At 42.0% G+C, this 25402-nt stretch overlaps 1 protein-coding gene across 6 annotated transcripts in view; it reads left to right on the top strand.

Moving 5' to 3' along the window:
* Positions 1-2554: 2554 nt before the first annotated feature.
* Positions 2555-25402, top strand: part of MINDY2 (MINDY lysine 48 deubiquitinase 2) — a 94415-nt gene continuing 71567 nt past the window's right edge. For 4 of the 6 annotated variants that reach the window (XM_063639019.1, XM_055278365.2, XM_063639022.1 and 1 more), the window contains exons 1-2: positions 2636-3674; positions 19943-20000. In XM_063639019.1, the coding sequence (XP_063495089.1) occupies positions 2835-3674; positions 19943-20000 (898 nt within the window). In that variant the 5' untranslated portion in view covers positions 2636-2834. Of the gene's footprint in view, positions 3675-19942; positions 20001-25402 lie in introns of all 6 variants that reach the window. The other 2 variants (XM_055278363.2, XM_055278364.2) reach the window with 2 other exon arrangements.

Genomic DNA, 25402 nt, shown 5'->3' with positions numbered 1-25402 from the left:
GAAGGAACTAAATCCTCATCTTCCATGGGAATAAATCAGTAAACAATATATACAATTTTTTTTTTCTGTCCAGTGAATGGAATACAGTGTTTTGGGTTTTTTTTTTAGACGATCTTACTCTGTTACCCAGGCTGGAGTGGAGTGGTGCCATCGTAGCTCACTATAGACTTAAACTCCTGGGCTCAAGCAATCATCACACCTTGGCCTCCCAAAGTGTTGGGATTACAGGCGTGAGCCACAGCGCTCAGCCTACAACTGTTAAATGAAGAAACCAGACTGTAAACATGTTTCTGAGAAACAAGGGTACAAAGAGCTAAAGAACAGCTATGAGGCTGGGTGTGGTGGTGAGCGCCTGTAGTTTGTGCTACTCTGGAGGCTGAGTCAGTAGGATTGCTTGAGCCAAGTTACAGGCTGTAGTGTGCCACAACAGCCACTGTGAATAGCCACAGCACTCCAGTCTGGGCAACATAGTGAGACCCTGTCTCAAAAAAAAAAAAAAAAAAAAAAAGGAACAGCTATGAGTTGAAAGAGAATGTGAGGCTGTTTATAAAGAACAGGACTCAAGGGTCTGGAAGGACAAAACAGGGAACTGCTTCGTTTTTATATAAACTGTTTAACTTTTAAGACTATTACATCTGAAACTTTGAAAAATAATTTTTAAAAGTTGGATAGCGGCCAGGTGCAGTGGCTCATGCCTATAATTACAGCATTTTGGGAGACCAAGGTGGGAGGATTGCTTGAACTCAGGAATTCAAGACCAGCCTGGGCAACATATGCTACAAAAATTTTAAAAACTAGCAGGGCATGGTGGTTACACCTGTAGTCCCAGCTACTCAGGAGGCTGAGGCAGGAGGCTCACTTGAACCTGGGAGGTTGAGATTTCAGTGAGCCATGATTGTGCAACTGCGCTCGAGCCTGGTTGACAGAGTGAGACCCTATCTTAAATAAATAAATTAAATTAAATTTGGATAGTAACTATTTAACTTAAAAATAGCAATCTTAGGCCGGGCGCAATGGCTCACACCTGTAATCCCAGCACTTTGGGAGGCCGAGGACGGCGGATCACGAGGTCAGGAGATCAAGACCATCCTGACTAACACAGTGAAACCCCATCTCTACTAAAAATACAAAAAGTTAGCTGGGCGTGGTGGCGGGCGCCTGTAGTCCCAGCTACTCAGGAGGCTGAGGCAGGAGAATGGCGTGAACCCGGGAGGCGGAGCTTGCAGTGAGCCGAGATTGCGCCACTGCACGCCAGCCTGGGCGACAGAGCAAGACTCCATCTCAAAAACAACAACAACAACAACAAATTAGCCAGGCATGGTGGCGGGCGCCTATAGTCCCAGCTACTCGGGAGGCTGAGGCAGGAGAATTGCTTGAACCCGGGAGGCGGAGGTTGCAGTGAGCCAAAATCGTGCCACTGCACTCCAGCCTGGGCGACAGAGACAGACTCCGTCTCAAAAAAACAAAATATAAGTATTTATTAAAAAACAGCAGTAAGAAAAAAAAAAAAGACAGCAAGCTCCATGAAGATATAAGCTCTGTGATCCACTATGGCATCTCCAGTGCCAGACAGCATCCAGCAACTTACTTGCTACTAAAATGTATTAAAGGAATGAATGAAATACTACTTTGCAATTTTGTCTGCCTTCTCTAACCAACAGAGGTGCAAAAATATCACATTCTAATTATGTATCAGGTATTTATATATCTGCGAAGGAAGACCTGTCTCGTTAATTTTTTATCCCCAACAGCCTAGAAAATGTTGAAAGAAAAAAATGGGGAAAAAAGCCCTTTTCTGGAATAAGCTAGAATAGGACCCACATACATTTTGTTATTAACAAAACGTCCAGCTTGTCTTTCTTCTTTGAAAACTGCATGGCCTTAAGAGGAGTCCATTCTAATTAGGAAAAAAGTCACCTTTTCAGAAGCAGGTGCTTCCCACTCCATGCAAAGTAAAGCCAAGTTAGCAAAACCGCAAAGACTTGGCTAATTCAAATACAAGCTAATTTATTATTATTGGCGCAAATTAGCCACTTTCTTTTGCTGCGCTGGTCAATGTCCACAATCATACTGACTCTTCCTGTAGGGCGAATGTCTCACCAGTAGCTGGTGAGAAGCACAGCTCTTCTCAGCCAAAACCGACAGAGACTGGAATTTCTGCAGTGCAGTAATCCAAACCCCTCGAGTAGATATGCCTGCTTTAAAATCTGCATCTCGTAAGAAATGCCTTAATTTTCCATATTAGGAACTGAGAAAACAAGTCTCCTGAGCCCTTCAGGGACGAGTTCTTTTCCAAATACTACAACCACCTCCAACCACCCAACAATGCCTCAGCCCGAGGGTGGGCCACACGCGACCCAGCGCTAAAGGGTCACAGCCAAGCTGTCCGCCGCCTGCCTTCCTTTTAAAGAAGCCGCACACAAGCGGGCTGCCCCGGAGTTCAACTTCCGGCCACATAGTGAGAGGATGTTTTCCTACTGGAGCTGAGCCGCGGGGGCGCGCCCCCCCGGCCGCGCCCTCCTAGCCACGCCCTCCACGCCCGGCCTTCCGAGCGCGAGCTCGGGCGGGCGTACGGAAAGGGCTGGGCCACGTGGGCGGCTGCTGAGTGGTTCGCCTTCGCTCCTCAGCGCACAGTCTGTCAGAGGCAAGCTCAGAGCGCACGGAGAGCGCGGTAGCGCGCGCCCGCGCGCGTTCTTAGTACCTTCCCCGGTGACGTGCCTGACCGAGGCCGCGCCAGGGCGCTGTTGCTGCCAATACAGCTGTCATGGCGTCCGAGGCGCTGGCTGCGGAGAACTGGCCGCGGTCTCCATAGAGCTGGGGGCGGGCGGCCCGGTATGGAGAGCAGCCCCGAGAGCCTGCAGCCGCTAGAACACGGGGTGGCGGCCGGGCCAGCGTCAGGGACAGGTTCTTCGCAAGAAGGGCTACAGGAGACGAGGCTCGCCGCTGGTGATGGTCCTGGGGTATGGGCGGCGGAGAGCAGCGGCGGGAATGGGCTGGGGGCGGCGGCCGCCAGGAGGAGCCTCGGGGACTCGGCTTCTCCCGCGGGCTCTCCTGAGGTTCCCGGACCCTGCAGCTCCTCCCCGGGTTTGGACTTGAAGGACAGTGGTTTGGAGAGTCCTACTGCCGCCGAGGCGCCTCTGAGAGGGCAGTACAAGGTGACCGCCTCCCCGGAGACAGCCGTGGCCGGAGTGGGTCATGAGTTGGGTCCCGCCAGAGACGCGGGAGCCCGCCCGGATCTCGCCGGCATCTGCCAAGCAGAGCTGACCGCCGCCGGCTCCGAAGAGCCCAGCAGCGCCGGCGGCCTCAGCAGCAGTTGCAGCGACCCGAGCCCTCCCGGGGAATCTCCGAGCCTGGACTCTCTGGAGTCGTTCTCTAACCTGCATTCTTTTCCCAGTAGCTGCGAGTTCAATAGTGAGGAGGGAGCGGAGAACAGGGTCCCTGAGGAGGAGGAGGGCGCGGCGGTGTTGCCCGGGGCTGTTCCTCTGTGCAAGGAGGAGGAGGGGGAGGAGACCGCTCAGGTGCTGGCGGCCTCCAAGGAACGCTTCCCGGGACAATCTGTGTATCACATTAAGTGGATCCAGTGGAAGGAAGAGAACACACCCATCATCACCCAGAATGAGAACGGACCCTGCCCCTTGCTGGCCATCCTCAATGTTTTGCTCCTGGCCTGGAAGGTACATTCTGCAGCTTTCTACTTCCTACAGCTTTTGGGGTGGAGGAAAACGGGGTGAGGGAGCTGTTGCATGTCAAGTGATGGCTTCCTTTCTTTCCTCATTCATCAGTCCCCTTCTTACATGAAATTCATTCCAAGACTTCCATGTTGAAAGAATATTCCCTTGTGCATATATCGAAAAGAATTGCCCCTAACCTCAGTTTTCTCTTGTAGTGTTTAAGAGTTCAACATTCAATTGTGGTTGATACACTTAGAAACCAGAAGGACTTAGAGCATCTTAAATCTTATGATTATTTTAAACTATAATTTCCTACATTTTCTTACTGACCTTATCACATATGCAAAAAAGTGAAGAATTGAAGAAAGTAATCTTCAGAAGTTACCATCAATCCGTGATATCATGGACTAAGTTTTCATGGTTATATTTAGTCCGATTTCCCACTAATGCCCCATTTGTGTGTAGATACTTAAGAGAATGGTGATGGGGAAGATGTGGCTCTTTAGACAAATTCCATTTAAGGAAAAGCATTGGTCTGAGACCCAATTACCGTAACTTCTTGGTTTTCAAAGATTGTTTTCATTTTATGCATGATTTTTACTTGCCTCATTTCTTTGGCTCTCCTTAAATGGTTTGGCATTATTACCAGTAACCACGCATCCGAATGTGTTAAGGGAGCTAAAACTCTAAAGAACTAAAATAAGAAAAGATAAGTCTAAGGTGAAGGAGCAGAAAAGGGAAAGACCGTTAAAAATAGGTATGTTGAGGACTCAGAGCGAGTTACCTGTAAAATGAAGTGTCTTATTTAAGCTTGCAGTGTTAGGGTGCTGAGAAGATGCATTTCACAGCACCTATTTTATTTTCAAATTGGTAATTATATCTATAGATGCAGTGTTTCCTAGAAAAAACAAACAAACTGGGTGTGGTGGTGTGCGCCTGTAATCCCAGCTACTTTGTAAGCTCAGCTACTCTGGAGGCTGACACAAGACAATCGCTTGAGCCCACAAGTTTGAGACCAGCCTGGGCAATATAGTGAGACCCTATATTAGAAGAAAAGAAAAAGAAAAAAATAACCTGGATTCTTCTAAACAGTTAGGTAGAAAATCAAGTAAAGGGAATAGTGTTTATCAAACATGCCTTTATCTTCCTGTCGCTAGCAAGGACTGATACAAAAGAAATAAAATTAGAAACCTTGTCATTGTTTGGTGCATAATGGCACTGAAATGTTTTGAGTGAAGGCAGTACCTGCCCTTAAAACGCTGTCAAGCTGTTTGAGGTGGCATCATTAACTTACTGGAAACTGTTTAAGAACAAGAAATAGTAAGTTATATGAGACAAGTGGTAGGTAAATTGTGGTAAATCTGTGGAAATGCATTTGATATTCAAAAAGGGGACTTTTTCCTTTGGTATGGCGTAGTCCTAGAAAGCTTCCTGGGATTTATAGGTCTTGAACCAATCTTTTTTTTTTTTTTTTTTTTTTAAAGACACCACTATTAGAGCAATTTAACAGATCTTTTAAGGAAGAGAATTTAGAATAACAGGGAAATGGAATTCCTAGGGGAGAGAAGAGTATAAACCAAGGGAATGAAAATAGAATGGATATTGTGTGTATATATGTTTATTACATGACAGAAGTGGTAAGTTAATGTTGGAGAATAATGAAAAATAAGGTTGAAAAGGTGAACAAGAGCCACTTGATAAAGGCCCTCAACTGGGGAGTTAGTTAGACTTGCTCTAATGGGCCAGAGTCCCTAATCTTTTTTGTAGGAAGGAATAACTATTATTTTCCTTTAGTCTTTTTTCTTATGTAGTACTGCAGAAATTCAAAGGAAAGGGCAAGTACTGTGGTCTGGAGTATTTGGGGATAGATGCATATTAAACTGACTCATTCAGTTCAGACAGATTCAAGTGAATGATCAAATGTTTGGGTTCCCACTATGCGTGAGGTACTAGAAATGCAAAGATGAGGCCAGGCGCGGTGGCTCATTCCTGTATTCCCAGCACTTCGGGAGGCCGAGGTGGGTGGATCACCTGAGGTCAGGAGTTCAAGACCTCCCTGGCCATCGTGGTGAAACCCCATCTCTACTAAACATACAAAAAATTAGACGGGCATGGTTGTGGGCACCTGTAATCCCAGCTACTTGGGAGGTTGAGACAGGAGAATCGCTTGAACCCGGGAGGTGGAGGTTGCAGTGAGCCGAGATCACGCCACTGCACTCCAGCCTGGGCAACAAGAGTGAAACCCCATCCGAAAAAAAGAAAAAAAAAAAAGGAAATGCAAAGATGAGTATGATGCAAATCTGCCTTCTTGTAGCTGACTATCTAGTGGGATGACAGACATATAAACAATAATTACAGTGCAATGTGAGAAGCTCTAATATGCTATGGAAGTGCAGAGAAAAGGGTAATTGAGGAGGGGATTGTCAAGGGAAGATTTCATAGAAGAGATAACCTGTGAACTAGATCCAAAGGATGAGTGAGAGAAGACCTTCTGGGCAAAGAGAATAGTGTATTGAAAGATACTGAAGCAGAAAAGGGTTTCTTCTACTTGGAACCTTCAACCTTGGTTGAAGTTTGCAGCATAGGAGGTAAAGGAAATGGTGGTAATAGCAGGAAATAAAATTGATAGGTTTTGTCAGACTGTGAATGAGCAAGCCTGCTAATGAATTTGGAGATTATTTTGTAAATCTGTGGTTATCAGTGTTTTTTTTCTCCAGCCTATTGATGCACACAAAAACCAGTCATAAGTAATCATTGATGATTGATAAAGAGATGGATAAGAGAAGCAAAGTAGAGCAGTATTCTCAAAGTGAGCCAGGGGTACTAGAAGTCAAAGCTACTTTTATGATAATGCTAAGATGTTATTTGCCTTTTTCACTCTTATTCTCTCACAAGTGTCCGTGGAGTTTTTCAGGCTACATGATGTAATGACATCGCTCTGACAGTTAATGCAATGTGTGCCTCTGTACTTTGTGTTTTAAATTTTTCTCAATTTTAATTTATAATGAGGTAGATATAGATAGATATCCACATAGATGAAAGTTATTGGGGGTCCTCAATCATTTTTAAGACTGTAAAGGGCTCTGAGAACAAAAAGTTTGAGAAATGCTTTAGTAGAGAAAAATAGTAAATGGGATGTGAAGGTTGTTGTCAGATTTCAGAGGATCCATTGCTATAGGTGTTTAGACTTTATATATAGCTGATATTGGAGCTATTATAAATTGCTAGATAAAGAAATGACATGAAGAAAGTGGTCTTTTACTTTGATATTAGGCTAGAAGTAAGACTGTAGTGAGTGTAGCAGGAAGAATTGATGCGGATAGCGCTTTGGTTAGAGAGTTCTTTGCCCCCTCTCTTTGATGAGGGTAATGTAGTGTTCCCAATGATGACTTCTCCCAGTGGTGGCTATTAGAAGTGAAGGCAGTAACACCATTTCTCAAACCTGGGTAATAGAGATTGGCTGGATCTTTCCAAAGATAGGGAAGGTATGAAGGGAATTATTTTAGATGGGAAAGTCGATGCCAAAGTTTGGTTGTGTTGAGTTGGAAATGTCCAGTACTGGGACATAAAAATGTAAATATTCATTATGCTGTTAGAAGCATGGACTGGGTCTCAGGAAAGAGGCTAAATTTTTTTTTTTTCTGAGACAGAGTCTCACTCTGTCTTGCCCAGGCTGGAGTGCAGTGGCAGGATCTCGGCTCACTGCAGCCTCTGCCTCCTGGGTTCAAGTGATTCTCCTGTCTCAGCCTCTCGATTAGCTGGACTACAGGCGTGTGCCACCACACCGGCTAATTTTGTATTTTTAGTAGAGACAGGGTTTCACCATGTTGGCCTGGCTGGTCTCGAACTCCTGACCTCAGGTGATCCACCTGCAAGAGGCTATAAAATTATAAAGAACAATCAAATTGGGGAATTGCTACATAGAGTAAATGTGGTAGTTCTGAGACCAAATGAATTCTCCAGAGAGTAGGGAGCAATAGTTCTCAACTTTTTTTCCATCCCAATATATGTGAGAGTGACAAATTGTTTCTGATGGAGCAGAAACATCCTCTCCATCCTGCCTCAGTTTCCCCATTCCCTCTCCTCCCCTACCTAATTCTCCAGGAGACAGAGAGAAAACAGAGGAATAAAGATTAAATTGGGGGAGGAGGGGAAGAATATTAAGGGTGAGAGAGTGAAAAACCACCATAGGCACAATTTGAGATGTGGAATGAGAACTAGAAATAGGGCAATGGCATGATAGTATTCAGGGAAAGACAATGTAATAAAAATCTAGTACATTACTATTGTCAAATGCAGCAGCATCAGAGAGCTAATGGAGTAGGGAAGATTCTGCTGAAAATGACAGGTGTAGGGACAAGGTCACTGAAAAGTCAGGATAACATGGAATCCTCAGTTCTCTTTAGAGGAAAGGAACAACAACCGTATTTTCTGAAGTAGTGGGAGGAATGGAACAAGAAAAATACAGAGACAAAGTCACGTTAAGATAGAGAGGTAGGCCGTGTGTGGTGGCTCATGCCTGTAATCCCAGCATTGTGGGAGGCTAAGACAGGAGGCTCGCTTGACCCCAGGAGTTTGAGACCAGCTGGGGCAATATAGTGAGACCCCCATCTCTGTAAAAAAAATAATAATAATAATAAGGAAAAAAAGAGAGGTAGATGAAAATTGAAGCCTCATATTTTTCAGTTTGGCAAAATAACCATTGAACTCATAAGTAGTAATATTGAACTCATTAATAATTAAGATTGTAAAGCATTTGACGGGGTGAATTTTGTGAGAAAAGTATATTACATTTTAAAGGAGGATCTCAGTGGAGATTATGCTTAGGAATTTGAGGCACAAACAGAAAGACTGCCAATTAGTAGCATGGATAAATTGATATTTTCTTTAAAAACTATTAGCATATCAGTTTTGCTTTGTTTTTGGTCTTTCCCTAGTTCGCTTATGTCTGGAAATGGGAGCAGGAAGAATGACCGGTTAGAGTTATCAAGACTTGGGCTTTTCTTTCAAGAACTGACACCTGGGGTATAGGGGGAAGAATTAGAGAATTGAAAGTGAAAACAGCTGAACATCTGAAATTATTAGAAAATCAATAGACTGAACAAACTGGGAGGATTTGAGCAAAGGAATAAGTGTAGTGGCTCTGGATGAGAAGTGACAGTAAAAATGATCAAACAGAGTAAGGACTGAGTTGAAAGTATTGGTTCAGAACTGATAGAGAGTAGGTGATCATTCATAATCTATTAAATAGTTGGCTAAGCACTGTGGCTAACACCTGTAATCCTAGCACTTTGGGAGGCCAAGGCCAGAGGATCAGTTGAGCCCAGGAGTTTGAGACCAGCCTGGTCAACATAATGAGACCCCATCTCTATAAAAGAAAAAAAAAATTTTTTTTAATTGTAAAAAAAGAAAATCTATTAAATAGTTGAGCTGTGATGCTCTAACATCAAGAAAGAAAGAAATCTATTTATTACATTTAATTCAAGCTCAAATTTGTAATTCTGTTTACCTCTCATTTTCAAGAGATAGTTTCATCTACCTCTGTATTTTTCCTTTTTATTGTTTTTTTGTGGAGACAGGGTCTCACTATATTGCCCCAGCTAGTCTCAAACTCCTGGGCTCAAATTACAAATTATACCAGGTAAATTTATCAAAATGTATGACTTAGAATACATTTTTATTTTGCTTCTTTTTGACTATATTTGATTTTTAATAGTTTTTAAAAATCTTATTTTAGCTGATATAAATGCTATTTATAGGTATATTTGAGGGCTGTGACCCATGTAATTAGGTGTTTATGAAGTTAAGTCAGAAAGTATATAACATATATATTTTAGTGCTTACGAAGATATTTCTTTTTTTTTTTTTTTTTGAGACAGAGTCTCGCTCTGTCACCCAGGCTGGAGTGCAGTGGCGCAATCTTGGCTCACTGCAAGCTCTGCCTCCCGTGTTCATGCCATTCTCCTGCCTCAGCCTCCGGAGTAGCTGGGACTACAGGCGCCTGCCACCACGCCCGGCTAATTTTTTGTATTTTTAGTAGAGACGGGGTTTCACCGTGGTCTCGATCTCCTGACCTCGTGATCCGCCCGCCTCGGCCTCCCAAAGTACTGGGATTACATGTGTGAGCCACTGCGCCCGGCCGATATTTCTTTAGTAATAGAGGGAATCCCTACTTGGTTATACTTTTTTTTTATTTTAGAAAGAATGTTATAGGTTCTGAGGCCAACATACAGAAAACTTACATGTAACCTATACTATGCATTGTGATAGAGAAGATAAGAGTATTGCAATATGTAGTCATTGTATAGCATTTTAGTAGAAGAATGAATGCACTAATTTAAGATGCTGGAAACATATCTCCTCTCCTTCTTAACTCTTTTTGGTAGGGAATTCTTTTCCCAGTCTTTTTCTTTTCTTAGTATAAGCTGAGATTATCTCCTGTTCCAAGTCATGGGAGGAATGCCAGGGTCCTGAAGCAGGATTTTTTTATATAAAGTTGGTTTCTCCAAACATCAAACCTAGAAACTGTAAAATAAGGATTAATATATTTGATTCTGTAAAATATAAAAAAGCTTAAAAAAAAAAAACAGACACACACCAAAAAAAAACCCTCACCATAAACTAAATGAAAACACACTAAAGGAACTATTTGCCAGATTATATGTCTAAGGGCTAATTTCCTTTTTTTTTTTTTTCTTTTTTTGAGATAGACTATCATTCTGTCACCCAGGCTGGAGTGTGGTGGCGCAATCATGGCTCCGTATAGCCTCGACCTCCCGAGCTCAAGCAATCCTCCCACCTCAGCCTCCTGAGTAGCTGGGACCACAGATGTGTGCTACCATGCCCACCTAATTTTTTTTTTTTTTTTTTTTTGAGACGGAGTCTCATTTAGTCGCCCAGGCTGGAGTGCAGTGGCACGATCTTAGCTCTCTGCAACCTCTGCCTCCTGGGTTCACGCAGTTTCTGGCTAATTTTTGTATTTTTAGTAGAGATAGGGTTTCACCATGTTGGCCAGCTGGTCTTGAACTCCTGACCTCAAGTGATCTGCCCGCCTCAGCCTCCCAAAGTATTAAGATTACAGGCGTGAGTCACTGTGCCCAACCAATTTTTTTTTTTCTGTAGAGATGTGTCTTGCCATGTTGTCCAGTCTGGCCTTGGACTCCTGGCCTCAAGTAATCCTGCCTCAGCCTCCCAGAGTGCTGGGATTACAGGCGTGAGTCACCATGGCCAACCCTAATTTCTTAATTTACAAAGAGCCCTTATAAATTAGAAAAAGGTAAGCAGCACAATGGCAAAATGAACAAAAGGCTGTTAACAGAAAATTCAAAGTTCAAATGGACATATGCTCTTGTCTCATTATCACCTGCAAAGTGAGGCACCATGAAGGTTAGCCTCTTGCCAGGGCTGAGTTTTTGCTCTATTTCTCCCTCCCTCCTTGATGACTTTTTTCCCTCAGATCCTTTCACAGACTCTTCTAGCTTCCATCTAGGTTATGCTTTTTCCTGTGACTTGCAGAAACATTGTAATCACACAAATTTTCTCTTCCTGAAGTAGCACAGAGCTCTTTTGAGGTTTTCCAAGTGTGTTTATTACTTATAAAAAGGGAAAAACAGATGGTGAGCCAAAGGTTCCATCTTAGCCTCTGCCCACCTTGTTTTTAAATATAGATCCTGTAAAAAGAGATTAAAACTTCACACAATTGTGGGGTTTTGTTTACACAAAAGACTTAAGTAACATTTCTGAGGCTTTCATTCCCAGTCTCCTCCAAGAATTAGAACTGGTGTTGTAACTCTGGATTTGTGAGACAAGGTAGACAAGGGCTAAGGAGAGTATAAATATTGCCAGTAGGAGTTGCCCTCTAATAGTGATAGGTGTGTTCATTTTTTCTTCTCCCCTTGGTATGAGTAGTCTTTTAGTTAAAAACCTTCTCACTCCCCATCCAACCTTGTCTGTTGAGTCCCAGGTGAAGGACATTTGGACACAGGTGGTACTAGCAAACATAAGGGCTTTGAATAATAATAGTAAGTGCTCAATTATTTTTGTGTCCAGATACTGTGCATTATTTTACATGCATTGTATGTTTTCTCTTTTAAGTTTCTCAACCAGATCATGAAATCCTTATGTAGACTATTGTTCTTATTTTATATATATAGAAAATTGAGGCTGGGTGTGGTTGGCTCACACCATAATCCCAGCACTTTGGGAGGCTGAGGCAGGCGGATCACTTGAGGTCAGGAGTTTGAGACCAGCCTGACCAACATGGAGAAACCCCTTCTCTAGTAAAAATACAAAATTAGCCGGGCATGGTGGCGCATGCCTGTAATCCCAGCTACTCAGGAGGCTGAGGCAGGAGAATCACTTTACCCTGGGAGAGAGGTTGCGGTGAGCCGAGATCGCGCCATTGCACTCCAGCCTGGGCAACAAGAGCGAAACTCCATCTCAAAAAAGAAAGAAAGAAAATTCAAGTGCATAAAGTTTAAATGACTAGCCCAAGGTAAGACTATCACCCACTCTAGAACCAGAGCTCTCACTCGGGATGATTGATTGGGAAGATAAAGTTCAAGATAGCAATAAGTCTGGTGGACAATAGGTCTGGGGCAAAACAGGGTGGGAGAGCCAGTGATAAAGTCAGAGAAGCAGAGATGGACTTCATGATTCCTTAGATCGAATCCTGGGATCTTGGTACCAGTTGGTCTTTATACAAACTCCGGTTTTTAGCTCTCTGTACTTTATCTTATGTCTTCTGAAGTGTCTGACACTTCTAGTTTCAGAGTGTCTTTGGGGTACTACGGTGAATAAGCTGGCCTTTCCCATTGTAGTTTATTAAATATATTCTTGGATATTTTTCAGTAATTAGTAACTTCTGTTTCTACTGCTACTACCCTAGTTCAGGCCTTCATCTCTCACCTGGACTACCTTAGTAGCCTTCAAAATGGTCTCTTGTCTTACCCTATTCTCATCTGTCTTTCAAGCAATTAATGTAAAAGTTTTACTGGGGGGGAGATTTTTCAGCATAGTAAGCTTGCTGAGCTTCTTAAATATAAATAGTGAATTCTGAATGGAAGATGCCTTCTTTTACAAGTTAATTTTTTTTTTCCAGACAGTGTTTCATTCTTGTTGCCCAGGCTGGAGTGCAATGGTGTGGTCTTAGCTCATTGCAACCTCCACCTCCTGGGTTCAAGCTATTCTCCTGCCTCAGCATCCCAAGTACCCGAGATTACAGACACCTGCCCCCACGCCCAGCTAATTGTTTTGTATTTATAGTAGAGACAGGGTTTTACCATGTTGGCCAGGCTGGTCTCGAACTCCTGACCTCAGGCGATCAGCCCACCTTGGCCTCCCAAAGTGCTAGGATTACAGGCATGAGCCACCGCACGCAGCCTACTAGTAAATCTTTTATTAGCAAATCTCGCTGCAACAACATTCTTTGTTGCTCTAAAACACTTTGAAATGCATATAAAATAAGACATTCCTGCAAATTTAATATGTGTGAATATATCTGCAGTTTCTGACAGTTTTAAATAGGCCTTGGTCTTACTCTGAGTATAGGGTTTAAATTATGATAAAAACTGATAAAAGTGTTTCAGAGTTTCAAAGCCTTTTTAACTTGTGGGTTGTCTCATAAAATGTTCCTGTTTTGGTATACTGATGGTGGCAAAGCGCAGTGGCTCATGCCTGTAATCCCAGCACTTTGGGAGGCCAAGGCAGGTGGATCACAGTCAGGAGTTCAAGACCAGCCTGGCCAAGATGGTGAAACACTGTCTTTACTAAAAATGCAAAAATTAGCCATGTGTGGTGGCGGGCGCCTGTAATCTCAGCTACTCGGGAGGCTGAGGCAGAGAATTGCTTGAACCCAGGAGACAGAGTTTGCTGTGAGCTGAGATCGCGTCACTGCACTCCAGCCTGGGTGACAGAGCGAGACTCCATCTCAAAAAAGAAAAAAAAAAGAAAGAAATACTGATGGCAAGTAGAAAGCCAATTAGATTTACTAAAAAGTCTGAATTTGAGTATTTTTAAGTATAGTATTATATTATTAGTAGTAAATGAATAGTACATACAAGAAATTAAAATGTAAATCATGATGTGTAATAGCTTATAATACTTAAATTTTTATTTGCTGGAGCCAGAATTAAAGGCATGTTAAAAGAATCCTTAAGTTTTTGAGTCCTTATTTTGAAAAAAGTCGGTAAAGCTTCTCTTTGATTCCCATTAATACTTCTAATATTTTCTAAAGAATAATTTCTTTACAATTTCAACTAAAAAATCATGAATATTATATATTCATGCTGAATATATAAATGCTACATATATACACACATACGTGTATATACACTGCATATTTCAAATTAGTGAAATGTTTACTATTATTTAGTGCATCTATTTTGCCATACATAAGTAATGCAAAAATAGACTGCAATATAAAAATGTTATCTTCTGTGTTCCAAACTCAACTCCCTGTTTGAATGTCAAACTAAAAATGTCACAGTTCCAAAGCAGACATCATTTTCTTCTACAAACTTATCTTCACTTGCCAAATTTCCATTGTTATCAGTTGTATGGATCTTAATTTTTAGAGTTTCCTGAGCCTTAGAGTCAACTTTGATTATTCTTTCCCCATTGTGCTCCACTTTTCATTGGTCACAAAGTTCTGTCAATTATTGATTTAAAATATGTTTCAAATGATGTTTTATATAAGATTTCATTGAGCAGAAAGTGTTCTGCTGTTCTTAAAAAAGTCTGTGAGTATTGGTATAATGGAAAAGGTAATTGCTTTGATGTCTGATCTCACTTTCCATCACAGTACTTCTACTTACTTTGGCTAAATTAACTTTTTAAAGCCTTAGTTTATTCTTTGAATGGAGGTAATAATGCCTGCTTCATAGGATTGCTGAGGATTCAGGTAACATAAAATTGAATGACAATTAGTAGATGTTCAATATATTTAATTTTTTTCTTTTTTTTTATTTTCTTTTTCTTTTTTTTTTTTTTTGAGACAGAGTCTTGCTCTGTCACCCAGGCTGGAGTGCAGTGGCATGGTCTTGGCTCACTGCAGCCTCTGCGTCCCGGGCCCAAGTGATTGTCCTCCCTCAGCCTCCTGAGTAGCTGGGATTACAGACGCCTGCCACCACGCCTCGCTAATTGTTTGTATTTTTAGTAGAGTGGGGATTTCACCATGTTAGCCAGGCTGGTCTTGAACTCCTAACCTCAGGTGATCCGCCCACCTCGGCCTCCCAAAGTGCTGGAGTGGAGTGAGCGACTCTGCCTGGCCCCTGACTTCTCTTTTCTAAAGAGCAGAGACTGGGAAATACTCAATTTTATATTTTCTCAAATATCTTCCCAACTTCGGAGAGGTGTTGGAACTGAAACTGTGTGTTGTTGAATACTTATTATATTGGTATTCTAATTTTTAAGCATTTAAACACATTATTTGGCTAGTAGTAATTTTTGTACTTGCCATCACGTATATAAACTGCTTCTTATTTCTTAGTTATTGCTGAGTCCCCTGCATTTATCTTTTCCTTTGGATTATCAAAATCAAAGGTGTCAAAACCTTGGCATATCACTCTTAGGATGTTTTACATTCCTGTTTAAGATTTCAATTACAGTTTAAACAGAAGGTTTTGTTGTTACTGTTTTTGGTCTTGTTTGAGTCTATTCCCAAATTTACTTTACTCTTTAGATGATTAAGAATTACAGAATGGTCCGGGCACGGTGGCTTACACCCGTAATCCCAGCGCTTTAGGAGGCTGAGGCAGGCAGATTTAAGCAGAAGTTTGGGCTCCTGCTTGAGTCCAGGAGTTTGGTCAACATGTCAAAACCCCATCTCTACAAAAAATACAAAAAATTAGCCAAGCATGGTGGTGCACACCAGTGGTCCCAGCTACTTGGGAGGTGGAGGTGGGAGGATTACCTGAGCCCGGGGAGGTTGAGGCTACAATGAGCCATGATTTAGCCACTGGACTCCAGCCTGTACGACAGAATAATTGGGCTACATTTTTGAGGTTTTACCTTATAGTGGAATATTTGGAGTTGGAGTAGCTATTTTGTTTTATTAATTTAAATATTCTTGTGCTTATATTAATAATTTTCCAGGGCCGAGTGCGGTGGCTCACACCTGTAATCCCAGCAATTTGGGAGGCTGAGGTGGGAGGATTGCATGAGGCCAGGAGTTCAAGACCAGCTTGGGCAACGTGGTGAAACCCCACCTCTACAAAAAATACAAAAATTAGCCAAGTGTGGTGGTGCGTGCCTATAGTTTCAGCTACTTGGGAGGCTCAGGTGGGAGGATTGCTTGAGCTGGGGAGGTCAAGGCTGCAGTGTGCCGTGATCCTGCCACTGCGACCCAGCCTGGAGGACAGTGAGAACATGATGTCTTAAAAATAATAATTTCCTCAGGAAATCTAGTTAATTCGGTAATATTTATAGGGTAGGACATTTTCCTAGATAATAAAAATTTATTTGGCCTCTATTAATTGGGAGCTATTTTTTAATATATGTTGAGATACTTTGCTCAAATTTTAGGAAGAATATTTAAACTACTTAAAGTGCCTTCCAAGTACCTTTGTATATGTTAAAGTACTCATTTATTTTATGTTGTAGATAATTACTAAAAGAGGTCATACTTGATTTGTCATTTTGTTTTCTTTTCTTTCTTTCTCTTTTTTTGTTTTGTTTTGTTTTGTTTTGTTTTTTTTGAGATAGGGTCTCTCTCTGTTGCCCAGGCTGGAGTGCAGTGGCATGATAGCAACTCACTGCAGCTTCAAATTCCTGGGCTCAAGTGATGCTCCCACCTCAGCCTCCCAAATAGCTGGAACTACAGGCACGTGCCACCACACCTGGCTAAGTTTTGTTGTTTGTTTTGGGACTTTTTCTTAGGGACAGGGTCTCCCTATATTGCTTAGGCTGGTCTCAAACTCCTGGGTTCAAGTAATCCTTTCACTTCAGCCTCCCAAAGTGCTGGGACTATAGACGTGAGCCACCGCACCCAGCCTGTTATTTTTTTCATTGTAAAACGTAAAATTTAGAAATTCAGACAGACTGCCACAACTGTTAATTCTATATTCTTAGCCAACTATCTCATAACCTGTTTCTCCTTTGAAAAAATCTAAAAAGACAAAGGAGTACAAGCCTTATTAGGTCATTAACAAAACCCTTGGCACTTGCTTTTGAAGTGATGGTGGTGAAGGAAAGCAAAAAAAAAAGAAGCAAGCTTTTGGGAAGATCTTAAATGGTTAAAAAAATAATTAACATCTGTGGATGGCTCCACAGTATTAGTGTGAAGCAGGCACTTCTTAGTTTTAATAAACATCCAAAGTACTTTACTGGCTATGATTCAGGAAATGAATATACTACTGACTTTGCTTGTAAGTAAGTGAGTTGAAATATTTGTGTATTTGCTTCTAAAAAAAAAGCATCTAATGCAGAGATCAGCAAACTTTTTCTGTAAAGGATCAGAGAGTAAATACTAATATTTTAGGCTTTACATGCCATACAGTCTCTGCTGCACAGATTCATCTCTGCATTGTAGTGCAAAAGCAGCCAGAGATGGTACATTAACAAATGAGAGGGACTGTGTTCCAGAAAAAAGTTTATTTAGAAAAACAGACAGTCGACAGTAATTTGCCAGAGTTTCAATTTAAAAATACCATATATGGGAACTCTCTGTACTTTCTGCCCAGTTTTTCTATAAACCCTAAAACTGCTTTTAAAAAATGATCTATTTAATTTTTTTTTTTTTTTTTTTTTTAAACAGAGTCTCACTCTGTCACCCAGGCTGGAGCGTAGTGGCACGATCTCTGCTCATTGAAGCCTCCGCCACCCGGGTTCAAGCAATTCTCCTGCCTCAGTCTCCCAAGTAGCTGGGACTGCAGGTGTGTGCCACCACACCTGGCTAATTTTTGTGTTTTTTTAGTAGAGTCGGTGTTTCACCAAGTTGGCCAGGCTGGTCTTATACTTCTGACCTCAAGTGATCTGCCCACCTCAGCCTCCTGGATTACAGATGTGAGCCACCAGGCCTGACCTGAAATTATTTAAAAATGCTACAGAGAATAAAAATAATTTAGAATGAAATGATGATCAAACTTCAAAGACATCTCTTGGTTTTTACTGAATAATAAATCTACTGGATGACTAAATATAACCATTGACTGTCATGTATGCTTACAGAGGGCTTCAAACCATTCTGTTTTTTTTTTTGTTTTTTGTTTTTTGTTTTTTTTTTGAGACGGAGTCTCGCTCTGTCTCCCAGGCAGGAGTGCAGTGGCGCAATCTCGGCTCACTTCAAGCTCCGCCTCCCGGGTTCACGCCATTCTCCTGCCTCAGCCTCTCCGAGTAGCTGGGACTACAGGCGCCCGCCACCACGCCTGGCTAATTTTTTTGTATTTTTAGTAGAGACGGGGTTTCACTGTGGTCTCGATCTCCTGACCTCGTGATCCACCCGCCTCGGCCTCCCAAAGTGCTGGAATTACAAGCGTGAGCCACCGCACCCGGCCTAAACCATTCTGTTTTATAGGGATTTTTTTAAAAACTTATTTTACTTGTTGATTAAAACAAAATTGTGATATTATTACATTTGATAACATAAACACCTAGAGGACCTTTTTCAACATTTGGGGGAATTGTTGGAGAAAGTGCTGATTTAAAGGATTTCCTTGGTTGAACACAAAATAATTGCTGAAGAATTTTTAACAATGTTACTATTCTTCTATCACTGATATAGCAATTTGAGTTTCCATCCTACAGTATTTATTTTTTCTCTTAGTCTATAAATATACCCCGGAGTGTGCTTGCGACTGTCAGTTAAAGTATTTACAATAATTGACTGTAATATCCATGTTATTCATTTGACAACACATTTGAAAAATTGATTTAGACTAATGTGTTGTTGCAGCTGAATTAATTTTAATGGATTTTCTGGGGTTTTTAGTTTAAATACCACTATAACGTATCTATTTACTTCTAACCTTTTTATTGTGAAATATAACACATAGAAAAATACATAAAACAGATGTCCAGTTTAATAAATTATTATAAAGCAAACATCATTGGAACTACCATTGCAGGTCAAGAAGGTCAAAGAATAGAGCATTGTCAGCACCTCAGAATCCCCTTAAAAGCCCCTTTCCAACTATAACTCCTTCTGTTACCACTAGGGATAGCCATAATCTTGATTTTTTATAACATCCATTTCTTTACTTAGTAATTTATTTTTTATTGAGATTCATTCTCACTCTTGTCACCCAGGCTGGAGTGCAATGGTGCAATCTTGGCTCACTGCAACCTCCACCTCCCGGGTCCAAGTGATTCTCCTGCCTCACCCTCCCAAGTAGCTGGGATTATAAGCATGTGCCACCACACCCAGCTAATTTTTGTAGTTTTAGTAGAGGCAGGGTTTCACCATGTTGGCTAGGCTGGTCTCGAAGTCCCGACCTCAGGTGATCCGCCTGCCTCGGCCTCCCAAAGTGCTGGGATTACTGGCGTGAGCCAGTATGCCCAGCCCATTTCTTTACTTTTTTTTTTTTTACTCTGTTGCCCAGGCCAGAGGTTTCACCATGTTGGCCAGGCTGGTCTCGAACTCCTGACCTCAAGTGATCCGCCCACCTTGGCCTCCCAAAGTGTTGGGATTACAGGCGTGAGCCACTGTGCCCAGCCCATTTCTTTACTTCTTAATAGTTTTATCTCCTATGTGTGCAGCTCTAAACAATATAGCTAAATTTTCCCTGTTTTTAAGCTTTGCATTACTTTTAATAGCAAAAACCGCAATTACTTTTGCACCAACCTAATAAATAGAATAATACAGTAAAGACTGGCTATAGGCTGGGCGCGGTGGCTCACGCCTGTAATCCCAGCACTTTGGGAGGCCGAGGCAGGTGGATCACAAGGTCAGGAGATTGAGACCATCCTGGCTACCACATAGAACCCCGTCTCTACTAAAAATACAAAAAAATTATCCAGGTGTGGTGGTGGTGGTGAGTGCCTGTAGTCCCAGCTACTCGGAAGGCTGAGGCAGGAGAATGGCGTGAACCTGAGAGGCGGAGCTTGCAGTGAGCCGAGATTGTGCCACTGCACTCCAGCCTGGGCAACAGAGCGAGACTCCGTCTCAAAAAATAAAAGAAAAAAGACTGGCTATAAAGATTCTAATATATGTGAATGTTAATGTATAAGTATAGTAGATACATAATATAGACATAAGTATTTGTGTTTCTGACTGCAAGAAACACTTTAGTCACCTAAAACATTTAATTTTATAGAAATAATATTTTCTTTTTCAGGTGAAACTTCCACCGATGATGGAAATCATAACTGCTGAGCAGCTGATGGAATATTTAGGTTAGTGTTGAAAAGTGGATTTTATATCTCTTTCAAAACAAAAGTTTTCAAAGCTAGTTTATTACCCAGTCTCACCTTTCTGAAGTGCTATTATATAATGTATTTTAAAATTATAGTTTTGAATCTGCTAATTAAAAATTTTTATCAGTATGTTACTGTTCTTAGATGGTATAGTCTTCTTTCTGACCAGCATTAAAATTCTGTAATACCCATAAGGAATCTAGGTAACGTCTAGAAAACAAGATACATCTTAATCCCAATAAATTGTAGAATGGGAGATGGCACAGAATCGCTGACATTGCATGTAGAAAGTGTTCAAAAATATTGGGTAGACTTGAATTAAAGATAAAGGAGGTGATTTAGAGCAGTGCTACCGAAAGTGTGATTCATGGACCTATGCCAGTCTACAAAATGTTATCAGTCTACAGTGAGATAGAGTCTTCTCCTAGGATGTAAAATATTTACATTAGTAAGCACACTGTTTATTTCAACTGACGTTTTTTTATAGGGAAATTTTCTTGTTGAAGGAAGTAATGTATTAAATTGCATTCTTCTCCAAGCTTCTTATTTCAAAACAGACCAGTAATACAGTTTGTAGACTGGCTACATTGAGTTGAACTTGTTTAGAGAGCAAGCAGTTGTACATCACATTGTGGCCTTTTACAATCTGGCAAATAAGAATTTATATATTTATACTATTACCAAATAGGAAATCTCAATCCATATTCTTACAGTTTTTTCAGTAATTAAATTTTTATTTAGGCCAGGTGTGGTGGCTCATGCCTGTAATCCCAGCACTTTGGGAGGCCAAGGCAGGTGGATCACTTGAGGTCATTAGTTCGAGACCAGCCTGGCCAACATGGTGAAACCCTGTGTCTACTAAAAATACAAAAATTAGCCGGGCGTGGTGTCATGCACCTATAGTCCCAACTATTCGGGAGGCTGAGGTGGGAGAATTGCTTGAACTCAAGAGGTGGTGGTTGCAGTGAGCCAATATCATGCCACTGCTCTCCAGCCTGGGTGATGGAGTGAGAGTTCATCTCAAGTACAAAAACAAATTTTATTTTTAAAAAATCTTGTCAACTGGGGCCGGGCACGGTGGCTCACGCCTGTAATCCCAGCACTTTGGGAGGCCGAGGCGGGCGGATCACAAGGTCAGGAGATTGAGAACATCCTGGCTAACACGGTGAAACTCCGTCTTGACTAAAAAATACAAAAAATTAGCTGGGCGTGGTGGCAGACACCTGATGTCCCAGCTACTCGGGAGGCTGAGGCAGGAGAATGGTGTGAACCCAGGAGGCGTAGCTTGCAGTGAGCCGAGATTGCACCACTGCGCTCCAGCCTGGGCGACAAAGTGAGACTCCATCTCAAAAAAAAAGAAAAAAAGAATCTTGTCAACTGGTGAATTTGTCTCTACCCTTCTAGACAACTAGTTAACTCATTTTTTGTGAGATACAGACTTAGTGATATAACTGAGACTGGAAATTTTAGAAGATTCTTTTTTTTTTTTTTGTTTTGAGACAGAGTCTTACTCTATCGCCCAGATCATGACTTGCTGCAATCTCAACCTCCCTAGGCTCAGGTGATCCTTCCACCTCAGCCTTTCGAGTAGCTGGGACTACATGCACATGCTACCACACCCAGCTAATTTTTGGGTTTTTGGGTTTTTTTTGTTGTTTTTGTTTTTTTTTTGAGACAGAGTTTCACTCTTGTTGCCCAGGCTGGAGTGCAATGGCGTGATCTCGGCTCACTGCAACCTCCACCTCCTGGGTTCAAGTGATTCTTCTGCCTCAGCCTCCCGAGTAGCTGGGATTACAGGCATGCGCCACCACGCCTGGCTAATTTTGTATTTTTAGTAGAGACGGGGTTTCTCCTTGTTGGTCAGGCTTGTCTTGAACTCCTGACCTCAGGTGATCCACCCACCTCAGCCTCCCAAAGTGCTGGGATTACAGGCGTGAGCCACCATGCCTGGTCAAGTTTTATTTTTGTAGAGATCGGGTTTCACTGTGTTTCCCAGGCTTGTCTTGAACTCCTGGGCTCAAGCGATCCTCCCGCCTTGGCCTCCCAAAGTGCTGGGATTACAGGCATGAGCCACTGCACCCGGCAGGAAGACCCTTTTTAGAAAATATAATTAATATCATTTAATCCCCATTCACTGGCTAGGGACCTCATAGTTAAGGGTAGATTACTCTGAATGCCTAGATGTCTGCAAATTGGCTTAAAAAGTAAATCCCTCTTTTAGGCTAGCTTAGTGATTCTTTTTATTTTTATTATTATTTTAAGTTTTTTTTTTTCCCATAGGACTCTGCTTGATAAATGATTCTTAAAGTTAGTGATTCCTATGTTATATTTTATGGGGAAGGCTAAAATATGCTGGGTGATTCTGAGGAATAGCCAATATGACTGCCAAGGAGTACACAAAGGGGAGTTGTAGGAGATGAGATTAGAGAGTTGACACAGTCAGATCATATGGGGCCCTAAGGATGTAATAGCAATTTTGGTTTTTGCCATGAGTAAGCTGGGAAGCTATTGGAGGATTTTGAACAGAGGACTGACATGATCTAACTTGGGATTTAATAAGAATTCTCTAGCAGTTATGTTGACAATAGACCTTGGGGAGTAAGACAAGCGGGAAAACCATTTAGGAAGTTATTACAACTAGCAAAAGATGGTGGCTTTAAACAAGGTAAAATAAGTGAAGTTTGTAAGAAGTGGTCAGATTCTGGATACAGAGTTGACAGAATTTGCTGATCAGTTGGATGTAGAGTGAAAGTGGAGTCAAGGGTTATCTCATCATTTTTGGTTTGAACAAGTAGAAGGATGGAAATAGGAAAACTGAAGTAGGAAAAAATGGAGCAAGGTTTTTAGGGAGAAATTGCAGGATTTTTGTTTTTAGATGTTTATTTACATCAAAATGGAGCCATCAGGCTGGGCGCGGTGGCTCATGCCTGTAATCTCAGCACTTTGGGAGGCCGAAGCAGGTGGATCATGAGGTCAGGAGATCGAGACCATCCTGGCTAACACGGTGAAACCCTGTCTCCACTAAAAAATACAAAAAATTAGCCGGGAGTGGTGGCGGGCACGTGTAGTCCCAACTACTCGGGAGGCTGAGGCAGGAGAATGGCTTGAACCCAGGCGGTGGAGGTTGCAGTGAGCTGAGATTGCACCACTGCACTCCAGCCTGGGGGACAGAGCGAGACTCCATCTCAAAAAAAAAAAAAGGAGCCATCAGGAATATAATCTTGAGTTCAGAGGAGAGGTCTAGATCAGCACTGTATAATTAAAATTTCTGTAATGATAGGAATGTTCTGTATCTGTGCTGTCCAGTTTAGTAGCCACTAGCCACATGCAGCCCTCAAGCTCGTAAAATATAGCTCCTGTCTTGGACCCAGGAGTTTGAGGCCAGCCTGGGCAATATGGTGAGACCCCATCTCCACTTAAAAATTCAAAAATTAGCCACACGTGATGGTGTGCACCTGTAGTCCCAGCTGCTTGGGAGGCTGAGGTGAGAGGATTGCTTGGGCCTGGGATCCAGAGGCTGCAGTGAGCCAAGATCACAACACTGCACTCTACCCTGGGCAACAGGGCAAGACCCTGTCTCAAAATTGTGTGTGTGTGTGTGTGTGTGTGTGTGTGTAATGTGACCAAGGAACTGAATTTTTATTTTTATATAATATAAATTAAATTTAATAGCCACATATTGCTACTGGCTACTGTATTAGACAGTACAAGTCTAGCCTGTAAATATATATTTACAGACAACATATATAAACAGTAGTTAGATTGGGTGAGATCATTAAAGGAAGGAATGTAGTAGATAAAAGAGAAAAGATCAGTAGATTGAGTCTGGGATATGCCAGTGATTAGAAGATGGGGAAGGAGAAAGAGCCAGCATGGTCAGCCAGGTAGAAGAAAAATAGGAGGCTGTGATTTCCTAGAATCCTAATGAAAAAATGTTTCAAGGAAGAATGAGAGATGAGCTGAATCAAATGCTGCTAATAGCTCAAGCAGGAGGAAGACTAAAAATTGACTGTTGATTTAGCCATAAGGAGAACGTTGGTAACCTTGATGAATGTATGGAATGAAAACCAGACTGGAAACAAGAGAAAACTGGAAGCCCTCAAACCTAGCCAGTAGAAATGTAAAATAATACAGCCACTTTGGAAAGCAGTTTGGCAATTCTTTAAAAAGTTAAACAGAATTACCGTATGACCATGAAATATCATTCCTAGGTATTTACCCAAGAGAAGTGAAAACATATGTCCATACAACTTTTATAAAAATGTTCAGGCCACACGTGGTGGCTTACGCCTGTAATCCCGGCATTTTGGGAGGCCAAGGCGGGTGGATCACAATGTCAGGAGTTTGAGACCAGCCTGGCCAACATGGTAAAACCCCGTCTCTACTAAGAACATAAAAAAATTAGCTGGGCGTGGTGGCATATGCCTGTAATTCCAGCTACTCAGGAGGCTGAGGCAGAAGAATCGCTTGAACCCGGGAGGCAGAGGTTGCAGTGAGCCGAGATCATGCCATTGCACTCCAGCCTGGGCGACAGAGCAAGACTCTGTCTCAGGGGGAAGAAAAGAAAAATGTTCAAAGCAGTATTATTCATAGTAGTCAAAAAATGGAAACAACCGAAATGTCTATCAACTGATGAGCAGATGAACAAATATAAATTTGTACAATGGAATATTATTCAGCCATAAAAAGGTATGAAGTACGAATGCACGCTATAACATGGATGAACCCTGAAACATTTAAGTGAAAGAGGCAAAGTACAAAAGACCATATAGTGTATGATTCCATTTATATGAAACATCCATTAGCCAGGCTGGTGGTGCGTGCCTATGGTCCCAGCTACTTGGGAGGCTGAGGTGGGAGGATCACTTGAACCTAGGAGTTTGAGACTGCAATGAGCTATGACCATACCATTGCATTCCCTCCTGGGTGAGAGAGCAAGAACCTTATCTCTAAAAAATGAAAATTAAAAAAAACCAGAATCGACACATTTATAGAGACAGAAAGTAGATTAGTGGTTGCTTAGGGCTGGGGAAGAGATGGGGTGAAATGGGGGTTGACTGCTAATGGGTACAGGGTTTCTTTTAGGGAAGACCAGAATGTTCTCAAATTAGATCATGGGACTGGCACGGTGGCTCACACCATAATCCCAGCACTTTGGGTGGCTGAGGTGGGTGGTTCACTTGAGCTCAGGAGTTCAAGACCAGCCTGGGTAACGTGGCAAAACCCCGTCTCTACTAAAAATACAAAAAATTAGTCGGGTGTGGTGGCATATGCCTGTAGTCCCAGCTACTTGGGAGGCTGAGGCAGGAGAATTGCTTGAACCCAGTAGTCGGAGGTTGCAGTGAGTGGAGAAAACACCACTGCACTCCAGCCTGGGCGAC

The sequence above is a fragment of the Symphalangus syndactylus genome, chromosome 5, assembly GCF_028878055.3.
Source record: "Symphalangus syndactylus isolate Jambi chromosome 5, NHGRI_mSymSyn1-v2.1_pri, whole genome shotgun sequence".
NCBI classification, from domain to species: Eukaryota; Metazoa; Chordata; class Mammalia; order Primates; family Hylobatidae; genus Symphalangus; species Symphalangus syndactylus.
Note: the sequence above shows the minus strand (reverse complement) of the source record. Positions and strands in the feature narration are given on the sequence as shown.